The 19846-nt window shown below is 48.0% G+C and overlaps 2 protein-coding genes across 5 annotated transcripts in view; both read left to right on the top strand.

Moving 5' to 3' along the window:
- The first annotated feature begins 215 nt into the window (after positions 1-215).
- Positions 216-3615, top strand: PSMG3 (proteasome assembly chaperone 3). 2 transcript variants are annotated; one of them, XM_035132306.3, is made up of 3 exons: positions 216-505; positions 2336-2566; positions 3171-3615. In XM_035132306.3, the coding sequence occupies exons 2-3, from the start codon at positions 2351-2353 to the stop codon at positions 3321-3323; spliced, it is 369 nt and encodes a 122-aa protein (XP_034988197.1). In that variant the 5' UTR covers positions 216-505; positions 2336-2350; the 3' UTR covers positions 3324-3615. The 2 variants fall into 2 exon arrangements, with proteins under 2 accessions (XP_034988197.1, XP_088512773.1); XM_088656647.1 differs by lacking the exon at positions 216-505 and adding an exon at positions 1352-1440.
- A 5925-nt stretch (positions 3616-9540) lies between these two features.
- TMEM184A (transmembrane protein 184A) overlaps positions 9541-19846 on the top strand; it is a 37337-nt gene continuing 27031 nt past the window's right edge. Inside the window, exon 1 of one of the 3 annotated variants that reach the window (XM_035131446.3) lies at positions 9541-9677. The gene's annotated coding sequence lies outside the window, so the exon portion shown is untranslated. The remainder of the gene's footprint in view (positions 9678-19846) is intronic. The other 2 variants (XM_088657071.1, XM_060282495.2) reach the window with 2 other exon arrangements.

Genomic DNA, 19846 nt, shown 5'->3' with positions numbered 1-19846 from the left:
CACCAGAGAAGGGAAGCGAAGCAAGCCCCGCTCCACGCGGCTTGCACGCTGCGCGGACCGGAGAGGGCGTTTGGGACATGCTCAGAGGCCCCCTCGCCCTCCTCGGCTTCGGCTCCGCCCAGGCAGCGCCTGCAAAGAGGGGAGGAGAAATGCGATCCGAAGAGGAGGAGGAGGAGGCGGCGCCGGAGAAAGAGCGAGGGAGGCGGGTTTCCGCTGCGCAAAGAGAAGCGCGGCCGGCACGGCGGAGGGAGCGCATCGGAGGCGGAGCGGACTTGGTCTCGTTTCCCTTCCCGGCTTCCCTCGCCTTCCCTGCCCGGGCTGCGCAGGAGAAGCCTCGGTCTGCGGCCGCGATCGCTGGGAAGGGGCCGCGCGACGCTCCCGCAGCCGGAGAGTCCGGCGCGAGGCCACCGGCTGCGTCCCGGGGCGCGCTCGGCGGCCCCCTGGCCTTCTCTCCAAAGGCGCACGCGTTTGGCCAACCGCCCCCCCCCAAAAAAAAAAATCCTAGGTAGGTACAACGGCAAAAGAGCAAATCTGCAAATGGCTAAAATCCTGGGTCGTCATTGTATAATTCTGTAAATGTTTAGGAAGACGCAAAATCCTGGGGAAAAAGGGAAGAGGCAGATCTCCAAAGCAGCGCTCCTCCCCCGACCCGCTGCCTTGCAAACTGCTAGGATTAACTCCGCAGACGCTAAAATTCTAAGCAGGCGGTAAAAAGGAAGGAAGGAGGATACCAAAGCAGCAACCCCTTCATTCCAGGTTGCCTGCCTTGCAAACTTAACAGGTGGTTGTGAGAGAGCCCTCCTCCGGTGTAGCCAGCCCACAGGATCCGGCCTTCTCTCCCCCCTCCCCGCCCCCAGTCCAGCCTGGAATTATTGCCCAGGCTGGAATTTATGTTCCCTAGGGAACGCTTTCCTCAGAGATAAACTGAAAAAGCACTTCTCAGGGTTGTACAGGCCTAGTGGACTTCCCTAAAGAAATAGTTTTTTTAGCAGGTGCAGAAAGCAGTTCAGAGAAGGCGGCTGTGCAGTGTCAACAGGCAGGGAGTTCCAAAGTGTATGTTGCTGCTACACTAAAAGATTGGTTTCTTGCAAATGCGGAACAGGTGTTTTGTGGCACAGCATAACACGTCTGCCAGGTCTGCAATTCGAAGCTGTCAAGGGGATAACCTGGCCCCAAGTCATCAAGGGCTTTATATTCTAATAGTCAGTGTTGGAAACTCAGGTTCTTAAACCAGGGTTACAGTCACCAAAACAGAATGCCTTGTTTCCATTTTTGAGCAAGATGGCTTGATAGTTGTATTTTTCAATACGACCTTTTGTTTCCTGAAATTCATTCCGATTGTGTAGATAAAATATCACCGATAGAATTCTGGAGGATGTGTTGCTTGAAAATAGTCAAGATCCAAGGATCGCCGGGTTTGCAGCTCCAGATGGTGGCGATGTAATAATAATAATATTTATTATTATTTAGTCAGTCAATGTTTATTATGGCAAACAGCCAGCATATCAAACCAGAAATTCTGCATAATTCTCTACATAAACAATAAAAACGACTGATATGGGGTTTTAACAGTCAATATCTTAATTAAATGTACAGTACTTAAAATAATAATAGTTTATTATTTATACTCTGCCCATCTGGCTGGGTTTCCCCAGCCACTCTGGGTGGCTCCCAACAGAATATTAATAATAACAAAGCAATAAAACATCAAACATTAAAAGCTTCCCTAAACAGGGCTGCCTTCAGATGTCTTCTAAAAGTCAGATAGTTGTTTATTTCCTTGATATCCGATGGGAGGGCGTTCCACAGGGCAGGCACCACCACCGAGAAGGCCTGGTTCCCTGTAACTTCGCTTCTCTCAGGGAGGGAACCATCAGAAAGGCCTTGGAGCTGGACCTCAGGGTCTGGGCTGAATGATGGGGGTGGAGACGCTCCTTCAGGTATACTGTGCCAAGGCTGTTTAGGGCTTTCAAGGTCAGCACCAACACTTTGAATGTCAGGCACCATCATGGTACCTGGGCATCTTTGCTTGGTCGCAAGTGGCTGATAGCCAGGTGCAAAATGTGCCTGGCTAATTTCGAATGCTGCTAATATCGGCCCCTTGAACCTGGCCCAGGAGGAAATCGGCAACTAGTGCTGATCTCTGAGCAGAAGTATTAAACGCTCACAGGGTCTTACTCCTGCCAGCAATCTTGCTGCGACATTTTGCACTATCTGCAGCTTCCAGGCCAAGCTCAAGGGAAGCCTCACATCGGTGTGCTGCTGGCTGTTTGTTCCCTGCTGGTTGTGAGGTCTGAGCCAAATAACGTTCCCTTGCGGGTTTTGTTTTTGCCAGTTGAAAGCTATCGCCATGGCCACAAGATCCATTGTGGACTCCAAGCAGGCCGAGGAGGTGGTGCAGGGCATCCCGACCGAGGTGGTGTGCACAGCCTTTGCCAACACGATCCTGGTGGTGGTGACCCAGTACGGGAAGATGGGGACCCTCATCTCGGTGGAGCCGAACGTGGTGGCCGACGGCATCAGCAGCCCTTTGCTCACCACAAAAGTCCTGCTTGGCAAAGACGAGGTTTGTTCGTTCATTCTTTCTTCTTCAGTTCTGTTCAGAGAAGCACACGGTCCCTGCCTGCAAGGTTATCGGCCTAAATAGACACGACACAGAAGGAAAAAAGAATGGGGAGGGAAGAGGAAAACTGGAGCCAAATTCTTGCATACCGTTAAATCAACCGGCTGTGATACGTTTTCACAACAGCTGGCAGCATTTACGTGAGCAACTTGTGGTGGAAATGGGCTGCCTTTTGGGCCCTTGAGAAATATCCAGGGGACCCGAGCCTCAAGGAGGTGGCTCTAATGTCATAAGGTAGCCCTTGGTCTCTTGCATGGAGATGTCTGGATGCCAGTTTGGCAACTGACATCTCCGCCTGGCAGCCTGGCGTGGCTGCAATGCCATGCCCATCAGCTCTTTTTGTGCCCTGCAAATCAGCTGGCTCGCACAGCACCCAAAGAGGCAAGCCTTTTGCTGCTGCGCTGCCCCGCAGACCATTTGCTTTGTAATCCTGTAAGGAAAAAAAAGCGCCTAGGCATATCGCTGTGGGGGACCATAACCTCGATTTAAGGTGTCATTTGACTCTTAAGAATTTATATCTCAGTTTCTAACACGGGTTGATTTCCAGCCCCTCGTCCACATCTGTGCCAAACACCTGGTGACGTCGGTCTCTCAGGAAGCTGGGAACAAGCCAGTTCTCCTGGCGTTGGCCTTGAAGGACAAGAGCATTGAAGGGATCCGGATCCTGCAAGAGGTGATTGGCCGGTGCCGGGTGTGGTGAGGTCCGACCTGCAGCGTGGAAGACTTCAACTCGCCGGGACTGATTTGTCTTTCCTCACGTGAGGTATTTACCTCTTTCAGATGGGCGCTGTCTTGGATGTGCCTTTGCTACAGAGACAATAGTTGTTGTTGTTGTTTTTTTAAAAAAAAATAAGTCAGTATAGCAGACCAAACAAGCAGGACACCAACATTGCAAAAGGATAGCATTCAACGCAGCCATCTTGCATTCCTGATCTGCGATGAGCGAGTCGGTTGCAGCTCAATAAATGACCTCCACGAAGATCCATTTCAAAGCTCGTCTGTTCTTGCTGGGCCTGTATGTGACTTTTGTGAGAAAGAAGTCGAAACGGCTTTTTAAAATTGTTATTTGTGGAACGTGTATACCGGCATTTGCCCGAAGATCGCAGGGCGGTTCACAACATTAAAAAAAAATACAATATGGAAAAACACAAAATAAATAATGAAACGGAAGCAAAACCCATAACCCCCACCCCACAAACTCTCTTCTCCCTTAGCTGCCAAAATAGACCATCCAAGTCTTTTCATCTTGCTTTTCAGGGGGCATTTAATATATGGTTTTTCGTTTTACAATCACATATCCAACATACAACATAATAACATTATTCCAAAGAATCTCCTGGACTTCTCCCCTTCGTGGGTCCTATTGTTAGTCAATCCCTCCTGCATTTTTTAAAATAACCCAAATCTTTTACATCTCCATTATATCCAAAATTCACCATTAAACTACAAGTGTTATTCTAATCCTAATAATTTAACTCTTTACAAAGGTTTTTAATATAAATTTAAAATTTTCCCCATTCTTTATTGAAATTTTGGTCTTCCTGGTTTCTGATTCTTCTGGTCATTTTTGCCATTTCAGCATAATCAATCAACTTAATCTGCCATTCTTCTCTGGTCAGGACTTTATCTTCTAATAATTTTTTAATATAATTTTTTTTATAATCTTTTGGTTGAGAGCCAGATGGGCACTTAAGGCCACAATACTAAATACACTTACCTGAGAGTAGATTTCACTGAGATCAGAAGGATTTACTTATGAGTAAATGTGCCTAAGATTGCGATTCCAACCCATCCAGCCAAAATGGATGTTTTCGAAAGTACTTACAAACAGCTGGATTGTACCCATCTAATTTTTAATTTTATTCCTTATCAAATACGTGAGTTGCGTTTTTGCCACAGCAACTCGAAGCAAAAGACAACCACGTTTTTAAAAAGTTTTTTTAGTTGGTTTCAAATTCCAGTTCTATATTGGACAGAAAATAGTTCATAATGTGAAAGGGTGCCGAAGAACATGGACCGCATCCAGACATTTGGAGCTGTATGATATCACTTTCCAGGCATCCCCAAACTGCGGCCCTCCAGATGTTTTGGCCTACAACTCCCATGATCCCTAGCTAACAGGACCAGTGGCCAGGGATGATGGGAAATGTAGTCCAAAACATCTGGAGGGCCGAAGTTTGGGGATGCCTGCTCATGGTTTCCCTCAAAGAATGCTGGGAGTCGTAGTTTGTTCAGGGTAATGAGAGGTGTTAAGAGATTCCTTTATTCCCCTCCCAGAGCTACAATTGCCAACATAGTTTAACAAGGAATCACTCTTCCCAGAGAACTCTGGGAATGGTCACTCTGGGGGGTGGGGAGTAGGGGTCTTCTAGTAACTCTCTTAACAAAGTGCAACCTCTGACAGTCAGCATTCTGTGGCCTTGGATTGTTTTGGTGCTCCTGGAAACTGGATTTCCTCTTGATGCCTTATGAGGAACGGCTTAGGGAGCTGGGTATGTTTAGCCTGGAGAAGAGAAGGTTAAGGGGTGATATGATAGCCATGTTCAAATATATAAAAGGATGTCATATGGAGGAGGGAGAAAGATTGTTTTCTGCTGCTCCAGAGAAGTGAACATGGAGCAATGGATTCAAACTACAAGAAATAAGATTCCACCTAAACATTAGGAAGAACTTCCTGACAGTAAGAGCTGTTCGGCAGTGGAATTTGCTACCAAGGAGTGTGGTGGAGTCCCCTTCTTTGGAGGTCTTTAAGCAGAGGCTTGACAGGCATATGTCAGGAATGCTTTGATGGAGTTTCCTGCTTGGCAGGGGGTTGGACTGGATGGCCCTTGTGGTCTCTTCCAACTCTATGATTCTATTATTCTTCTTCTTTTTTGCATGAGTGGTGATGATTTGGGGACATAAGGAATAGCGCTCACACTCCAGACATTGGAAATAGAGGGAATAATACAGTGGTACCTTGGTTCTCAAGCTTAATCCGTTCCGGAAGTCTGTTCCAAAACCAAACCGTGGATCCATAAAATGAAAGCGATAAACAATGTACTGCAGTCACATAATCAATCAGTAGCTGAACTGGGATCCACACAGTCACAAAAACAAAACAAAAAGAGCCACAAAAACAAAAATGCAAAATAAATAGCAAAAACAGACAGACCTCAGCATAACACTCAAAACACAGCATGTTCGGCTTCCGAAAAAAGAACGCTTACTTCGGGTTTCCAGTGTTTGGGTTCCACTGTACTGTGTTCTATTACTGTTGTTAAGACGAAACCATTCTCTTGCAAGATACTTGACCAACAGTTACTGTGTTTGATGCTTCTTATTATGGTGCAAAGAAACTTATTAAATTAATATCCCTGTTATCCTGGGTGGGGGTTTAGTAGCATTTTCCAAATAACTGAGCTTTGCTGGATGTTCAGAGCTCCTGTTTCTCCACCGAGTTGATGGATTTGCTGCAGATCTGCTACCCTCTTGTATTGACTCCCTCGGCAATCGCTATCTGCCCCTTTCTCTGGAGTCGCTGAAAACGCTCATAAAGCAGCCCATAAAAACTCCCCGCCCTTCCAAATTTTATTTTTATTTTTGTAATATAAATTTTTATTACACCAAGTCAATAATAGCATATCACCTCTGTTGCGTTTGTCAAACAGCCAGCTTAACGACAAGCATTAAAATCCATAGAGGTGAAGCGTGGTATTGATGCAATGTTTAATCTCCCGACGCCTCCAGTAAGTGATTGTTTTGAGTTCATGCAGGTGGACAGTCTCTCCTGTTAATTTCATGGGAGGGGGGGGGGAGGGAATGCAATCTAATTTCTGGCATTTCCTTGCATGTTGTCTTCTCTCTCTAAAATGAATAAGGCCGCAATCCAGTACATACTGTCGTGTTAAACACAGCATCGCTTTACTTCAGAGTAGACATGTTTACAGTGGTACCTTGGTTCTCAAACTTAATCCGTTCTGGAAGTCCGTTCCAAAACCAAAGCGTTCCAAAACCAAGGCGCACTTTCCCAGAGAAAGTCATGCAAAATGGATTAATCCGTTTCAGACTTTTAAAAACAACCCCTAAAACAGCAATTGAACATGAATTTTACTATCTAACGAGACCATTGATCCATAAAATGAAAGCAATAAACAATGTACTGCAGTCACACAATCAATCAATCAATCAGTAGCTGAAGTGGGTTCCACACCCAGACCTCAGCGTGGCACTCAAAACGCAAGTGTGGCGCTCAAAATGGAGCATGTCTGGCTTCTGAAAAAAGTTGGCAAAGCGGAACACACACTTCTGGGTTTGCAGTGTTTGGGTTCCAAGTTGTTTGAGTACAAAGGCATTTGAGAACCAAGGTACCACTGTATAGGCAGCCCTGTTTAGGGAAGCTTTTAATGTTCAATCGATTATTGTATTTTAATATTCTGTTGGAAGCCCGCCCAGAGTGGCTGGGGAAACCCAGCCAGATGGACGGGGTATAAATAATAAATTATTATTATTATAGGATTGTGCTGCCTAGCCCCCAGGTCTTCCAGACTCATCCCAGAATAATGCCTCTGTTTAGGGCTTTAAATACTAATGTGAGCATCTTGAATTGGGCTCTGGAAGTGAACCGGCAACCTATGCAACTGTTTTGAAACATGGGGGTATAATAATAATAATAATAATAATAATAATAATAATAATAATAATAATAATAATTTATTTATTTATTTATACCCCGCCCATCTGGCCGGGTTCCCCCAGCCACTCTGGGCGGCTTCCAAAAAAACACCAAAATACAGAAATCCATCAAACATTGAAAGCTTCCCTAAACAGGGCTGCCTTAAGATGCCTTCTAAAGGTCTGGTAATTGTTGTTCTCTTTGACCTCTGGTGGGAGGGCATTCCACAGGGTGGGTGCCACTACCGAGAAGGCCCTCTGGTATATGAAATCTGAAAGGAAATTCCAGCTAGCAATCTGGCCACTGAATTTTGGACTAGTTGAAGTTTCCAGGCTGTCTTCAAGGACAGCCCCACGTAGAGCACATTGCGGTAATCCAGCCTGGAAGCTGCCATGGCGCATGGAGCAAATCATCTCTGTCCAAAACAGCTGGAAACAGGTATTGCAGGGACAACACTGGAGTAACCCCAGGAGTAACCCCAAGATAGGAACCTGCTCCTTCCAGCAGAGACCAACCTTATAAGTTGGTCTTGCTCCCAGTTAAGTACGCGGAGAGTAGCAGCCATACAGCGCAATCCTGATCATGGCTACTGTACTTAGAAGTGAGCTGTCCTGAATCCAGTGGAGTTTACTCCCAGTTGGGAGGAGTTTGGATTGCAGCCTTAATGTTCAGGTGGCTCTCCATCCTGGAAGCTGGGAGTGGACTTCTGCCCCGTCTCCCCTGCAGCGTGCAATTGTGCCTCGTCCGAAGATTAAATCTTGCCACTCGCTTGGAAGTCGGAGACGTCATAATCACTGTTGTCGCTCTGCCTCCCAAGGCTGCAGAGGGACCCAAAATCTGGCAGCCTCTTTTGGGCAGCTGATGCATCCAGATGCAGTCAATTAAACGGGTGTTTTATGGCACCTCTGCAAGTTACAAATTGGACAAGCGATTGCCAGGAAGGAATTATGTGGCACCTAAGCGTCCATCACCGCACCGTAGCAGCGCTGTAATTCAGGCTGAGACATGTGCGAGGCATAGAAAGCAGGCCCATCGATCTGACAGTCTCTGCGGGGCATTCTGTCACCTCCCTGGTTCTCAGGAAGTGGTAGCTTTGGGATGCGTTTCGAATGCCGGGAGAATCCTTGAGGTTATGCAGTGATCATGATCGACAAGTGAATGGGAGCCTGCTCTGCATCTTAACACAAACGTAAGGGGAGCCCGCAGGATCGGGCCCATGGGCCAATCTAGTCCAGTATGCTGTTCACACAGTGGCTAACCTGATGCCCCAATGGGATCTGAGCACAAGATCAACACACTCCTGGGGCTTGCAACGACTGGTATTCAGAAACATTACTGCCTCCAAGTTTGTAGGCATCATGGCTGGGGGCTGTCGATAAGCCCCTTCCTCTATGAATTTGTCTAATCCTTCAAATCAACATCATCATCTTTATTTATACCCCGCCCTCCCTGGCCAGAACCGGGCTCAGAGCGGCTAACATCAAATGTATAACACATTAATATAAAATCAGGCAATCAATTAGGCAATCAATTAAAATACATCCTAAAATCAAATCAGGATCAGAAAAAAATCCAATCAGATGGCAACCTGCAGATTAGAGTTGGGGACCTTAAATGCATCCCAGGTGTCTGGGGGGTAAGTCACATGCTTTCAATGTGCATTGGGTGAGCTTTAAATATACCATGTATATTTAAATATACCATGTGCCCGTTGTCAGCTGACAGCTCCAACCAGACCGCTTCTTGTGCCATAGTGTTCTCAAAGATCAGCTGTGTGCCTTGCCACGTAAGTCTGCCAGTGTGCTATACTAGCAAGAGCATTGCCTTAAAACTTGATAGACCAGGGTTCAAATCCCCACTCGGCCATAAAGCTCCCTGCCTGACCTTCGGCCCATCACAGCCTACCTCGCAGGGTTGCTGTGTGAGGATAAAATGGTGGCGGGAGGAGAATTATGTGTACCACTTTAATCAACTTGGAGGCATGGTTTTAAAAAAGAAGAAAATAAATAAGCAACTATGGTCTCCTCCTGCCTTCGCCCCCAGAGGGTACTTGACTCGTCCAGGAAATGTGGAGAGAATCGCCATCCCCGTCTTGGCCGGGCTCTCCGTTCCGTGCGCACCTGCGCCAGGTGCGGCTGGGAAGGGAAGCAGGCGGCGCCGCGGAAGGAGCGCCCAGGTGCCAGGGAGACGCGCAAACAGCAAGGGCCGGCGAGGCTGGAGCTGAGCATGAGAGAGGAGGGGGAGGAGTCTCTGGGGAAAGGAAGCCAGGTGGAGGTACTGCCGAGGGAGGGCTCTCCGGGGCCGGATGGGACGAGAAGAGGAAGCAGCCGCGCTGGGAAAGCGCCGCGCTTCCTGGAGCTGTGCCTCCGCCCGTGCGCTCCTGTTGCGCGCCGGACGCAGGTGAGTAAGGGGGCGCGCGGCCGGGAGGAGGAGGAGGAGGAGGTCCTGTCCCGGGTGGGAGGTGGGGCGAGAGCGGCCCTAGAGAGAGATCTCGGCCGGTCTGGGCAAAAAAAGAAGCAGGCAAGTCCCCAAACGAGGCTGCTCCTCTTTAGCCCAAACTTTGAAACGCTCGGCGCTTCTTGGAGACGTTTGGGAAGTTCCATGGAAAACGGGAAGTTTACTTTTGATTGTTGACGTTTCTGTAGCGGATCCAGCTGGGGGCGTTGGTTTACTTTTGGGGATTCAGTTACGTATAGCCCACCTGTTTCTCCAAGCGGCGTCCATGGTCCTCATTTAATCCTCACAACAACCCTGGGAAACGGGCCGAGTGTCTGTGGCAGACCCGAGGGTCACTCACTGAGCTCACGGCCAAGTGTGTGTATTTGAACCCTGGGCTTCCAGGCCCCAGTAGTCGGGGTCACTAATCAGTAAATCCACCGTGGTTCTCATGCTATATTCCTCCTCCTCCTCTCCCTCTCTCTCTGAAAACCAGCAGTGTGTAAGGCCAGTCTCCCCATCTGCATGGATTTCTATGTCCCGTGATCCCCCTTAAGTCTCCCCTGGCCCGCTTTCTACTCAAACTGGCTTTCTGATCTAATTTCTCATAGCCTACAGATCTCGGTGAAGGCTGGCCCATTCAGAGGAAGGGGGCATTGCCCACCAGCCTCAACTTGCCACCTTTCTGTCTCCCTGCTTACAACCAGTTCAGGGGGGTCACACAACCTGTCAACCTCCTCATCCTCCTCCATCTCAACATTGCCCTTACAGAGGCAGCGTGGGGTAGTGGCTAAGAGCGGTGGACTCATAATCTGGGGGACCAGGTTCGGGTCTCCGCTCCTCCACATGCAGCTGCTGGGTGACCTTGGGCTAGTCACACTTCTCAGACTTCACTCGCCTCACTCACCTCACAGAGTGTTTGTTGTGGAGGAGGAAGGGAAAGGAGATTGTTAGCCGCTTTGAGACTCCTTCAAGTAGTGTTAAAGCGGGATGTCAAATCCAAACTCCTCCTCCTCTTCTTCTTACAGAGGAGAAGGATGGGGATAAAATTAGAATTAGTTGGCTCTCTAGCGCCACCTACTGTTGGGCCTCCTTGCCTCCCCCACACCAGGCCCACGGGGCACTAGCTGTCACTGGTCCCATCTTTTCCACAAGCAACTAGCTTTATAAGGATTCAGCCATAGAAAGCATGTTTGTGTTGATGTGTGCACTTTCAATCCTATAAACGCTTGATGTTTTTAGAGTTCTTGGAGAACTTTGGGAGTGTGGCTTTTCTTTTTAAAACAGAACTAGTATACCAACAGAACTACTTTTATTTTATTCAATGTGCAACAGAACTTGAGTACCGCAAGGTGAAATTATTTCTTTATATATAAAGTTGCTGCTGGATTTGTTCTGGATGTTAAATACATTGTTTACCTTTGTTATTAACTTGGTTGGGTTTGCCTGCAAGGAAAAAGCGGGGCATATATTTTTTTTAGAAAACCCAGCAGTGCAAAACTCTTGTTTTGAGAGCTAAGTTAGACACCATAAGAATATAAAGAACATACGAAGAGCCTGCTGGATCCGGCCAGTGGCCCACCTAGTCTAGCATCCTGTTCTCACAGTGGCCAACCAGATGCCCCTATGGGAAACCCACAAGCAGGACTCGAACCCAAGATCCCTCTTCCCTCCTGTGGCTTCCAGCAACTGGCATTCAGAAGCATTGCTGCCTCTGACTGTGGAGGCAGAGCCATCATGACTATCAACCACCAAGCCTTATCCTCCATGAATCTGTCTGCTCCTCTTTTAAAGTCATCCAACTTGGCGGCCGTCACTGTCTCCTGCGGAAGTGAGTTCCATAGTTTATGCAGTACATGAGGAAGCAAACCATCTGAGTTTAAAAACCAAAGTCTGACACTTGAAGCCCAATCCTACTCAGAAGTAAATCCTCCCCCGCAGCTCTCTGAGGCTTACTTGTAGGTAAATGCAGTCCTAAATTATGAAGTCCACCCTTGGTTGTGTTAAATTGAATTCCAGCATTCTGTATGAAGAAATATTTTAGGTTCTGCAGGCACCTTCCATTCGGGAGGAAGGAATAGCTGTCTTGTATAAAACTGTGTGAACACAAGGGTTTAAGCGCAGAAAGAGGTAATTAATTTATGTTAAATGATATTTATGTCCCAGTCCTAATATCTTTCACTGAAGAAGAAGGGCAGCTCATTAAACACCCTTTGATATGCTAGCCATCTGCTTGTAGTTGATTAATTCACAGATTGAACATGAAGAATATGTTACCTTGATGCAGGTGCCACTTTGAGGCTCTCTAATAAAATTAAGGGTTTTTGGAATAAAATAAAGCAGGCGAATTAATTTATTCCCTCGAGAAGTGTTTCAGCATTGTCTGAATTGAGTGGCGTATAGAAGATGTTTTGAAAAATCCATGTAAGGGCTTTGGGGGGCTTAATCCAAAGAAAATTGTGTATGCCTCAGGCTGTGCATTCAAAATATACTTAACTGAAAAGTCAGCCCCATGGGAACCAGTGGCATTTGCTTCTGAGTAAACACGTTTTGAGGCTTGATTCCAACGGCGATCTGTCTCCTTGGTTTCAACGGCACTTGGTTCTAAAGATATGTTTGTGTACCACAGTCCTTTATTGGGTTTACCCAATAGAAAGGCACACTGATTTCAGCAGCGTTGAGGAAGTCTGGTTTGAAGATGGCACCATGGTGCCCCAAAATGTGGTTTTAAATGAGACTTGGAGGAGGGTGCACTTAAACTTTCTGAAGCCTAAGTTACTCTCTTGGAGTTGGGGGGGGGGCTTTGTTGAGGCATAGCCCAGCGGGGCTGGGCTCTGTGTCTTTCATCCTAAATGTCAGAGGTTATTACGGCTACTCCTGAGTAACGACTCTCCACAAACTTGTCTTCCAGAGTCTTTATTGGTGCACATTATTTACAGCGTGATGAGCTGTCTGTTTCATGTCCGCGCTATTGCCGTGTCAGAATCTGGCACTGCCCCTTTTCGCCCCTGGGACCAACATAAGAGCCTAGGGACAGCGAATCTCCTCCCTTTCCTCCTCCTCCTTAATTCCGGTGCCGGGGGAAAGGGTCTACGCTCCGTCTTTTCCCTCTCCCCCCCCCCTTTCTGTCTCTCTCTCTTCCCGCCTGTGGAGCAGGGGCTCTCCCATGCTGCCGGAGCCCTGGCTCTCCCTCTCTGCTTCCTGACTCCCTCCTTCAGACCCTGCGCTTCCATGGCTGCTTGGGGAGGAGCTGCTCCTGATGATAGGGGGCGGTTCTCTATACTCTCTCCCCCTTACACTAAGCATTTCATCACCTCACCCAACCCCCCAAAAAAGAATGTTTTAAAAAACTTTTCTTACATGGATCCCTGGCATGCTGTAAAGTGCACTGCTAATGGGATCCCAGCTACCTTCTGCTCTGAATTTGCTCAACCCCCCCCCCTACATTTGCCTCTGTTTGTATAAATTGACCGGTGCAAATCTGTGACAAGGGGCTGTGTCCCAGGTTTTTAAGAGCCCAGAAGCATTGGCTTGCCTTCAAGTCCAGGGACGAGAGCTGAGCGATTTCCTTAGCTTCAGCTGAAGGTACAGAGCTGCCGGCTGTCATGACAGACCATTGCTCTGTTGGGCTCAGTATACTCTGCTCTGGCTGGCAGCAGCTCTCTGGGATTTTGGGCATGCAGAAAGCCTTTCCTGCTGCCTCTGACCTGAAACTTTCAGCTGGCAGTTCTAGGGACTAAGAGCAGATCCACAGCATATCATAGAATCATAGAGTTGGAAGAGACCACAAAGGCCATCCAGTCCAACCCTCTGCCAAGCAGGAAACACCATCAAAGCATTCTTGACATATGCCTGTCAAGCCTCTGCTTACAGACCTCCAAAGAAGGAGACTCCACCCCACTCCTTGGTAGCAAATTCCACTGCCGAACAGCTCTTACTGTCAGGAAGTTCTTCCTAATGTTTAGGTGGAATATACCGTATTTAAAGCATCTTCAGCACACATCAAAGAACATAAGAATGGCCTGCTGGATCAGGCCAATGGCCCATCCAGTCCAGCATCTGGTTCTCAACAGTGGCGGCCAGCAGGATTCTGCAAGCAGGATTTGGGCACAAGAGCCCTCTCCCCTCCTGAATATTCCAGCAACTGGGCTTCAGAAGCATTGCTGCCTTTCAAGCACAGGGCTTCCCCCAAGGAATCCTGGGTACTGTAGTTTGTTAAGAGAGCTGAGAATTCTAACTCTGAGAAGGGGAAACCATAGCTCCCAATATTCTTTGGGGGAGTTATGTGTTTTGTATGTGCATTGAATATATAGAGTGGATTTCTTCAAAGCCAGAACCATTACTCTCTCTCTCTCTCTCTCTCTCTCTCTCTCTCTCTCTCTCTCTCTCTCTGTGTGTGTGTGTGTGTGTGTGTGTGTGTCCCGCCCATCCGGCTGGGTTTCCCCAGCCACTCTGGGTGGCTTCCAACAAAAGATAAAAAATAGATTAAAACATCAGTCATTTACAGGGCTGCCTTCGGATGTCTTCTAAACATCAGACTGTTGTTTATTTCTTTGACATCTGATGGGAGGGCGTTCCACAGGGCGGGCGCCACTACTGAGCCGGATAGCGAATGCTACCTAACCATCTAGTTGGAGAAACAAAGAAGCCTTGCTTGCTCTTCTGTTCTCAGAAGATAGTTCCAATATGATCTCTTGCCTCAAGGTCCAGAGAAAGTAAGGGATGAGCAGAAGAAGTTGTAAAGCTGAATGCAACCTAAGATTTATCACACTAAACATCAAAAAGACAAAGTGAAGTCAACATAGAATCACAGGGATGGCCTGGGAAGCTGAAGGTTTCACATAGCCCAATAATAATAATAATAATAATAATAATAATAATAATTTATTTATTAATTTATATCCCGCCCATCTGGCTGGGTTTTCCCAGCCACTCTGGGCAGCTCCCAACAGAATGTTAAAAGCACAATAAAACGTCAAACATTAAAAGCTTCCTTAAACAGGGCTGCCTTCAGATGTCTTCTAAAAGTCAGATAGTTGTTTTATCTCCTTGACATCTGGTGGGAGGGTGTTCCACAGGGCGGGCGCCTGGTTCCCTGTAACCTCACTTCTCGCAGGGAGGGAACCGCCAGAAGGCCCTCGGAGCTGGACCTCAGTGTCCGGGCTGAATGATGGGGGTGGGGATGCTCCTTCAGGTGTACAGGACTGAGGCTGTTTAGGGCTTTAAAGGTCAGCACCAATACTTTGAATTGTGCTCGGAAACGTACTGGGAGTCAATGTAGGTCTTTCAAGACCGGTGTTATGTGGTCTCAGGACCCCCCCCCCCCAGTCTCCTGTTGTTCTTGTTTGGCTCTTCAACCTGGGAAGGGAGCCCATCTAGGAGAAGGAAAACTCTGATCCTAAACCTACGTTGCCGCGCAGGACATATTCAGGAGAAGAAAAGACATAATAATAATAATAATAATAATAATAATAATAATAATAATAATAATAGTTTATACCCGCCCATCTGGCCGGGTTCCCCCAGCTACTCTGGGCGGCTTCCAACAAAACATTAAATTACAGAAATCCATCAAACATTAAAAGCTTCCCTAAACAGGGCTGCCTTAAGATGCCTTCTAAAGGTCTGGTAATTGTTGTTCTCTTTGCATCTGGTGGGGGGGGGGTATTCCACAGGGTGGGTGCCACTACCGAGAAGGCCCTCTGCCTGGTTCCCTGTAACTTAGCTTCTCATAGCGAGGGAACCGCCAGAAGGCCCTCGGCGCTGGACCTCAGACTAGGGAGTAATCCCTACCCAGATCTGGAGCGGTGTCCCTAAGATGGTTGGGTGGTGTCTTGCATGCTTCCTTCTGGCAACTCCTGCAGACCAGCTGGTGCCAAACACCTTGCTCTGCTTTCCTTTGGACCACATCAGTGAGGCAGAGAGGAGGTCTTGTCGTCTGGGCAGCCCAGGACCTCCAGACACGCTGCCCAGGCTTGCACCCCGGAGAGGTCAATTTGGTGCTGCAAACACAGCAGTTTGACTTCACCCCCAGAGGCGCACTCCATTGTCTTTGGAGACAGACAGATGCCCGCAACATTACTATTCCTGCTTATTAACCCGCCCTTCACCCTAAGGTCCCAGGGCGGTGTGCAATTAAAACACAACATGAATATTGAAAGACAATATTACACAATGCTGGGAAACAGATTCGACAACTTAAAATTGCAAAAATAATGTGGGTCCTAAAAAATATACACAAGTGTCAAAATCCTAAGGCATGCAAACCCAGGTCCGCTACCATTGCACCCCCTCAGCCTCTGACCCTCCAGGCACTACAGAACTATAAGTCCCATCAGCCCCAGCCTGCATACCCAGGGCTGGGTAGTAGTTCAGCAGCACCCAGAAGACCGCAGGTTCACCAGCACTAATCTAGGCCCCCTTCTGGCAAGTGCGAGTAGTTTTTCCCCTGCAGAAAGGGTTGGCCGGGTGATCTTGAAAGCCTGTGATGAGATTTTTCTGTGCCTTGCAAGCCATTTTGTTCCTGGCAAGCAGCTATTTAAAAATAATAACTGGGTGCCTTGTTCTGCATTAATCAGAGGTTGAAGGGCCCTTGCAACTGGCTCTGCCTGCTGTTCCTCTCTTGGTGCACTTCCGCTGGTCAATGCTGGCTGTGGAAGCTCTTGCTGCTTGTACTGGGAGAAGGTGCAAGATCCCTTTGCGTTTATGGACTCGGACGAAAGCGCCCGGAAGGCCTGGTGGTGGGATTGCAGGAGCCCCCCTAGGGAACCGGCTGGAAGACTGGCAGGAACCCCTTGGACCTGCCCTGCTCGTAGCCTATTCCTTTCTGATATAGCTCAGAAAGGTTGGGATTCAGTTGACATTCCTGCATTGCAGGGAGTGGTAGCTCAGTGATGGCACATAATTTCTCACTCGCTGGATCATCACCTTGTCGTGGTGAGCAGGCTCTCCAAAAATTGTTACACATCACTTGGGAAGACAGGAAGAAGCCAAGATCACCCACGTCGAAGTGATGATTCTTCAACATCAACTTTGTTGGACTGGTCATGTAGCGTGGATGCCTGATTATCCTCTTCCAAAGCAACTGCTCTATTCTGAACTTACAAATGGAAAGCATAATGTTGGTGGTCAACAAAAGAGGTTTAAAGACTGTCTCAAGGCAAATCTAAAAAAATGTAGTATAAACACAGACAACTGGGAAACACTGGCCTGAGAGCGCTCCAGTTGGAGAACAGCCTTTACCAAAGGTGTCATGGACTTAGAAGACGCTCGAACTCAGGACGCGAAGGAGAAATGTGCTAAGAGGAAGGCACGCTTGGTAAATGCTCACCGTGATCAACTCCCGTCCGGAAACCTGTGTCCCCACTGTGGAAGGACGTGTGGATCCAGAATTGGCCTCCACAATCACTTATGGACTCACCGTTAAGACTGTGTTCATGGAAGACAATCTTACTCGGCTACGAGTGAGAAGAAGAAGAAGAAGAAGAAGAAGAAGAAGAAGAAGAAGAAGAAGAAGAAGAAGAAGAAGAAGAAGAAGAAGAAGAAGAAGAAGAAGAGCACATCATTTCCATGGGGCCAAAGGTGTAGTTCGTTGTGTATTTGAAAGACCTCTGAAGCAGCTCACTGATGGTGTGTCCTATGGAGCAGAACAGGCACAACAACAGAAAATGCTCTTTGGTTGGTCACTGCCGTACAATGGTCTTTAACACTGTGCTGCCACCAACAAAAGTTCTCAGGTCATTCCTGCAATCTACCAGGTCTATAGAAGGACAGGCAGGTGGCTTGCCAGTTAATCAGGTACTGTACAGAGTTCTTCAGGCCTTTACCAGCATTTGAAATTCGCCAGGCCCATTTTGCAGCTGGTCATCGGCCGGTTGCGATCAAGTGAAGATGCCCCAGGGGAACCTGATGTCTCCACCATTTGGAGGTGCACGCTTGGAGATTCTTGGATCTTGACTATTTTCACACACTAGCAGCGCATCCTGTAGAATTCTACCCATCATATTTTATCTGCACAATCGGAATGAATTTCAGGAACCAAAAAGCCATGTTTGAAAAATACACCTTTCGAGCACTCTGGCTGGAAAGTGGCAAGTAGGCATTCCATTTTGGCGACTGTAACCCTGGTCTCAGGTGCCCTTTGGCACCTAGCTTAGATATCAGAGTTTCTAACGCTGGCCTTTACATAACGTCTTACAGTACCTTGGATCCCAAACACCTTGCAAGTCGAATGTTTTGGCTCCCGAACTCCACAAACCTGGAAGTGAGTGTTCCGGTTTGTGAACGTTCTTTGGGACCCAAACATCTGATGTGGCTTCCGATTGGCTGCTGGAGCTTCTTGCAGCCAATCAGAAGCCGCACCTCAGTTTCCAAACGTTTTGGAAGTCGAACGGACTTCCAGAGCGGATTCCGTTTGACTTCCGAGGTACCAGAAAGCCACCAAATGCAGGGATCTATCTTTTTTGCTTTCTTTTTAAATAGGACTATTTAAATCGGGGGGAAATTTACACTAGTATACCTGGGAAGTCTCCCATGTTGTGGCCTCATGTGGATGAGGCGGCTTGGCTAACCAAAGTCAGAGGGAATGATTAGCCAGGTTCCTGCTCAGGACTGGGATCTAAAATCTATACAAAGCGGACTTGTTTAGCTGGGAGCATGATAAGCCCCATGCTTATCAGACTTTTAGAAGACAACTGAAGGCAGCCCTGTTCAGGGAGGCTTTTAATGTTTAATAGATTATTGTGTTTTATTCTTCTGTTGGAAGTCGCCCAGAGTGGCTGGGGAGACCCGGCCAGATGGGTGGGGTATAAATAATAAATTATTATTATTATCATGCCACACTCTTACTGAAAAGCAAACAGAGGTTTAGGGTGTGGTTCCACAGCTTTGCTTGCTTACTTACTAGAGTTCTAGGAAGCAGTGGGTGAAAGGCTTGTTTCTGAACTGCAATGTCGTCGGGTAAGATTCATGCGAATCCAGGCAAAACGCTGTCTTGTTTTTAACAGCATGTTTTCTCCGGCTCTGTGTGTTTGCAGCGAAACAGGTTTGTTTGTCGGACGGCAGGTTTTTCAACTGGTGGCTCCCCTGTGAGGAAGGTTGCAGAATTTGGGATTTTTTTACCGTAGTTTAGAGGGGAAAGCGTGTAAATGGGTGGCGTGATAGAAAAGGGTCTGAAATTATACATGGCAGGTAGAAAGTGGAAGGGAGAAAACCTTTCCCGTAACACTAGAACTCACGGTCATGCAGTGAAGCTGGAGGCTGGCAGATTCAGGACAGATAAAAGAAGACTTTTTCACACAGGGCCTTGTTAAACTGTGGAACTCATTTCTGTAGGAGGCAGCGGCCGCCGCCAACCTAGATGGTTAAAAAAATTAGGAGGAGATGGAGATCAATGGCTGCTAGTCACAATGGCTATCCTATATAATAAAGTCCCTGTGTCTCTGCGTCCAGTATTCCCTGTGTCCCTGGGTTTGCGCTAATGCGCATGTGCCCCACGGACACAGGGACTGGACGAAGAGGCGGGACGTAGCGCTCTCTCTCTCCCCCCCCTCAACCCTCTGCCTCCCGTTCCTCTGCGGCGGCGGACCAAGATGGCGGCATCGGGCTCCGGGCTCCGGGGCCGCTGGGCCGGGAGCCTGATGCCGCCATCTTGGTCCGCCTCCTCCTCCTCCTCCTGACAACCCTACCTGGCCCGTGGGAGGAGCAGCGGGGCCGCAGCCTTCCCTCACTCTCTGTGCTCTGCCGCGGGACACGACGGGAGAGCACTTTGTTTAATTGCGTTTCTGGCGCGCCCCGCAGCTGAGCGCAGAAAGGGAGGGAAGGCCGTGGCCCCGTTGCACCTCTAGTGCCCGTTTTCTTAACGGGCTGAATGAGACTAGTGTTCTATATATCCACTGCAGTCTTGGGCCTGTTTACTCTGAAGTAAGCCCCATTGTGTTCAGTGGGTGCCTACTCCTAGGAAAGTGTGCTGAGGAGTGAAGCTCAAGGCTTCCCATCCACCTCCTTGGCATGTTTCTGAGCATCTGTTACTTCCCCTCAGCCGAGAAATTTCGTTTTTCAGCTCCAGGGCCTGTGATGGTACATATTTATACCATCACAGTTCAGTGTGTTCCCAAAAGATTGCACTTGTTGAT

This window comes from Zootoca vivipara, chromosome 13 (genome assembly GCF_965207765.1).
Source record: "Zootoca vivipara chromosome 13, rZooViv2.hap1.1, whole genome shotgun sequence".
Taxonomy (NCBI): domain Eukaryota; kingdom Metazoa; phylum Chordata; class Lepidosauria; order Squamata; family Lacertidae; genus Zootoca; species Zootoca vivipara.
This window is presented reverse-complemented; position numbering and strand designations above follow the sequence as displayed.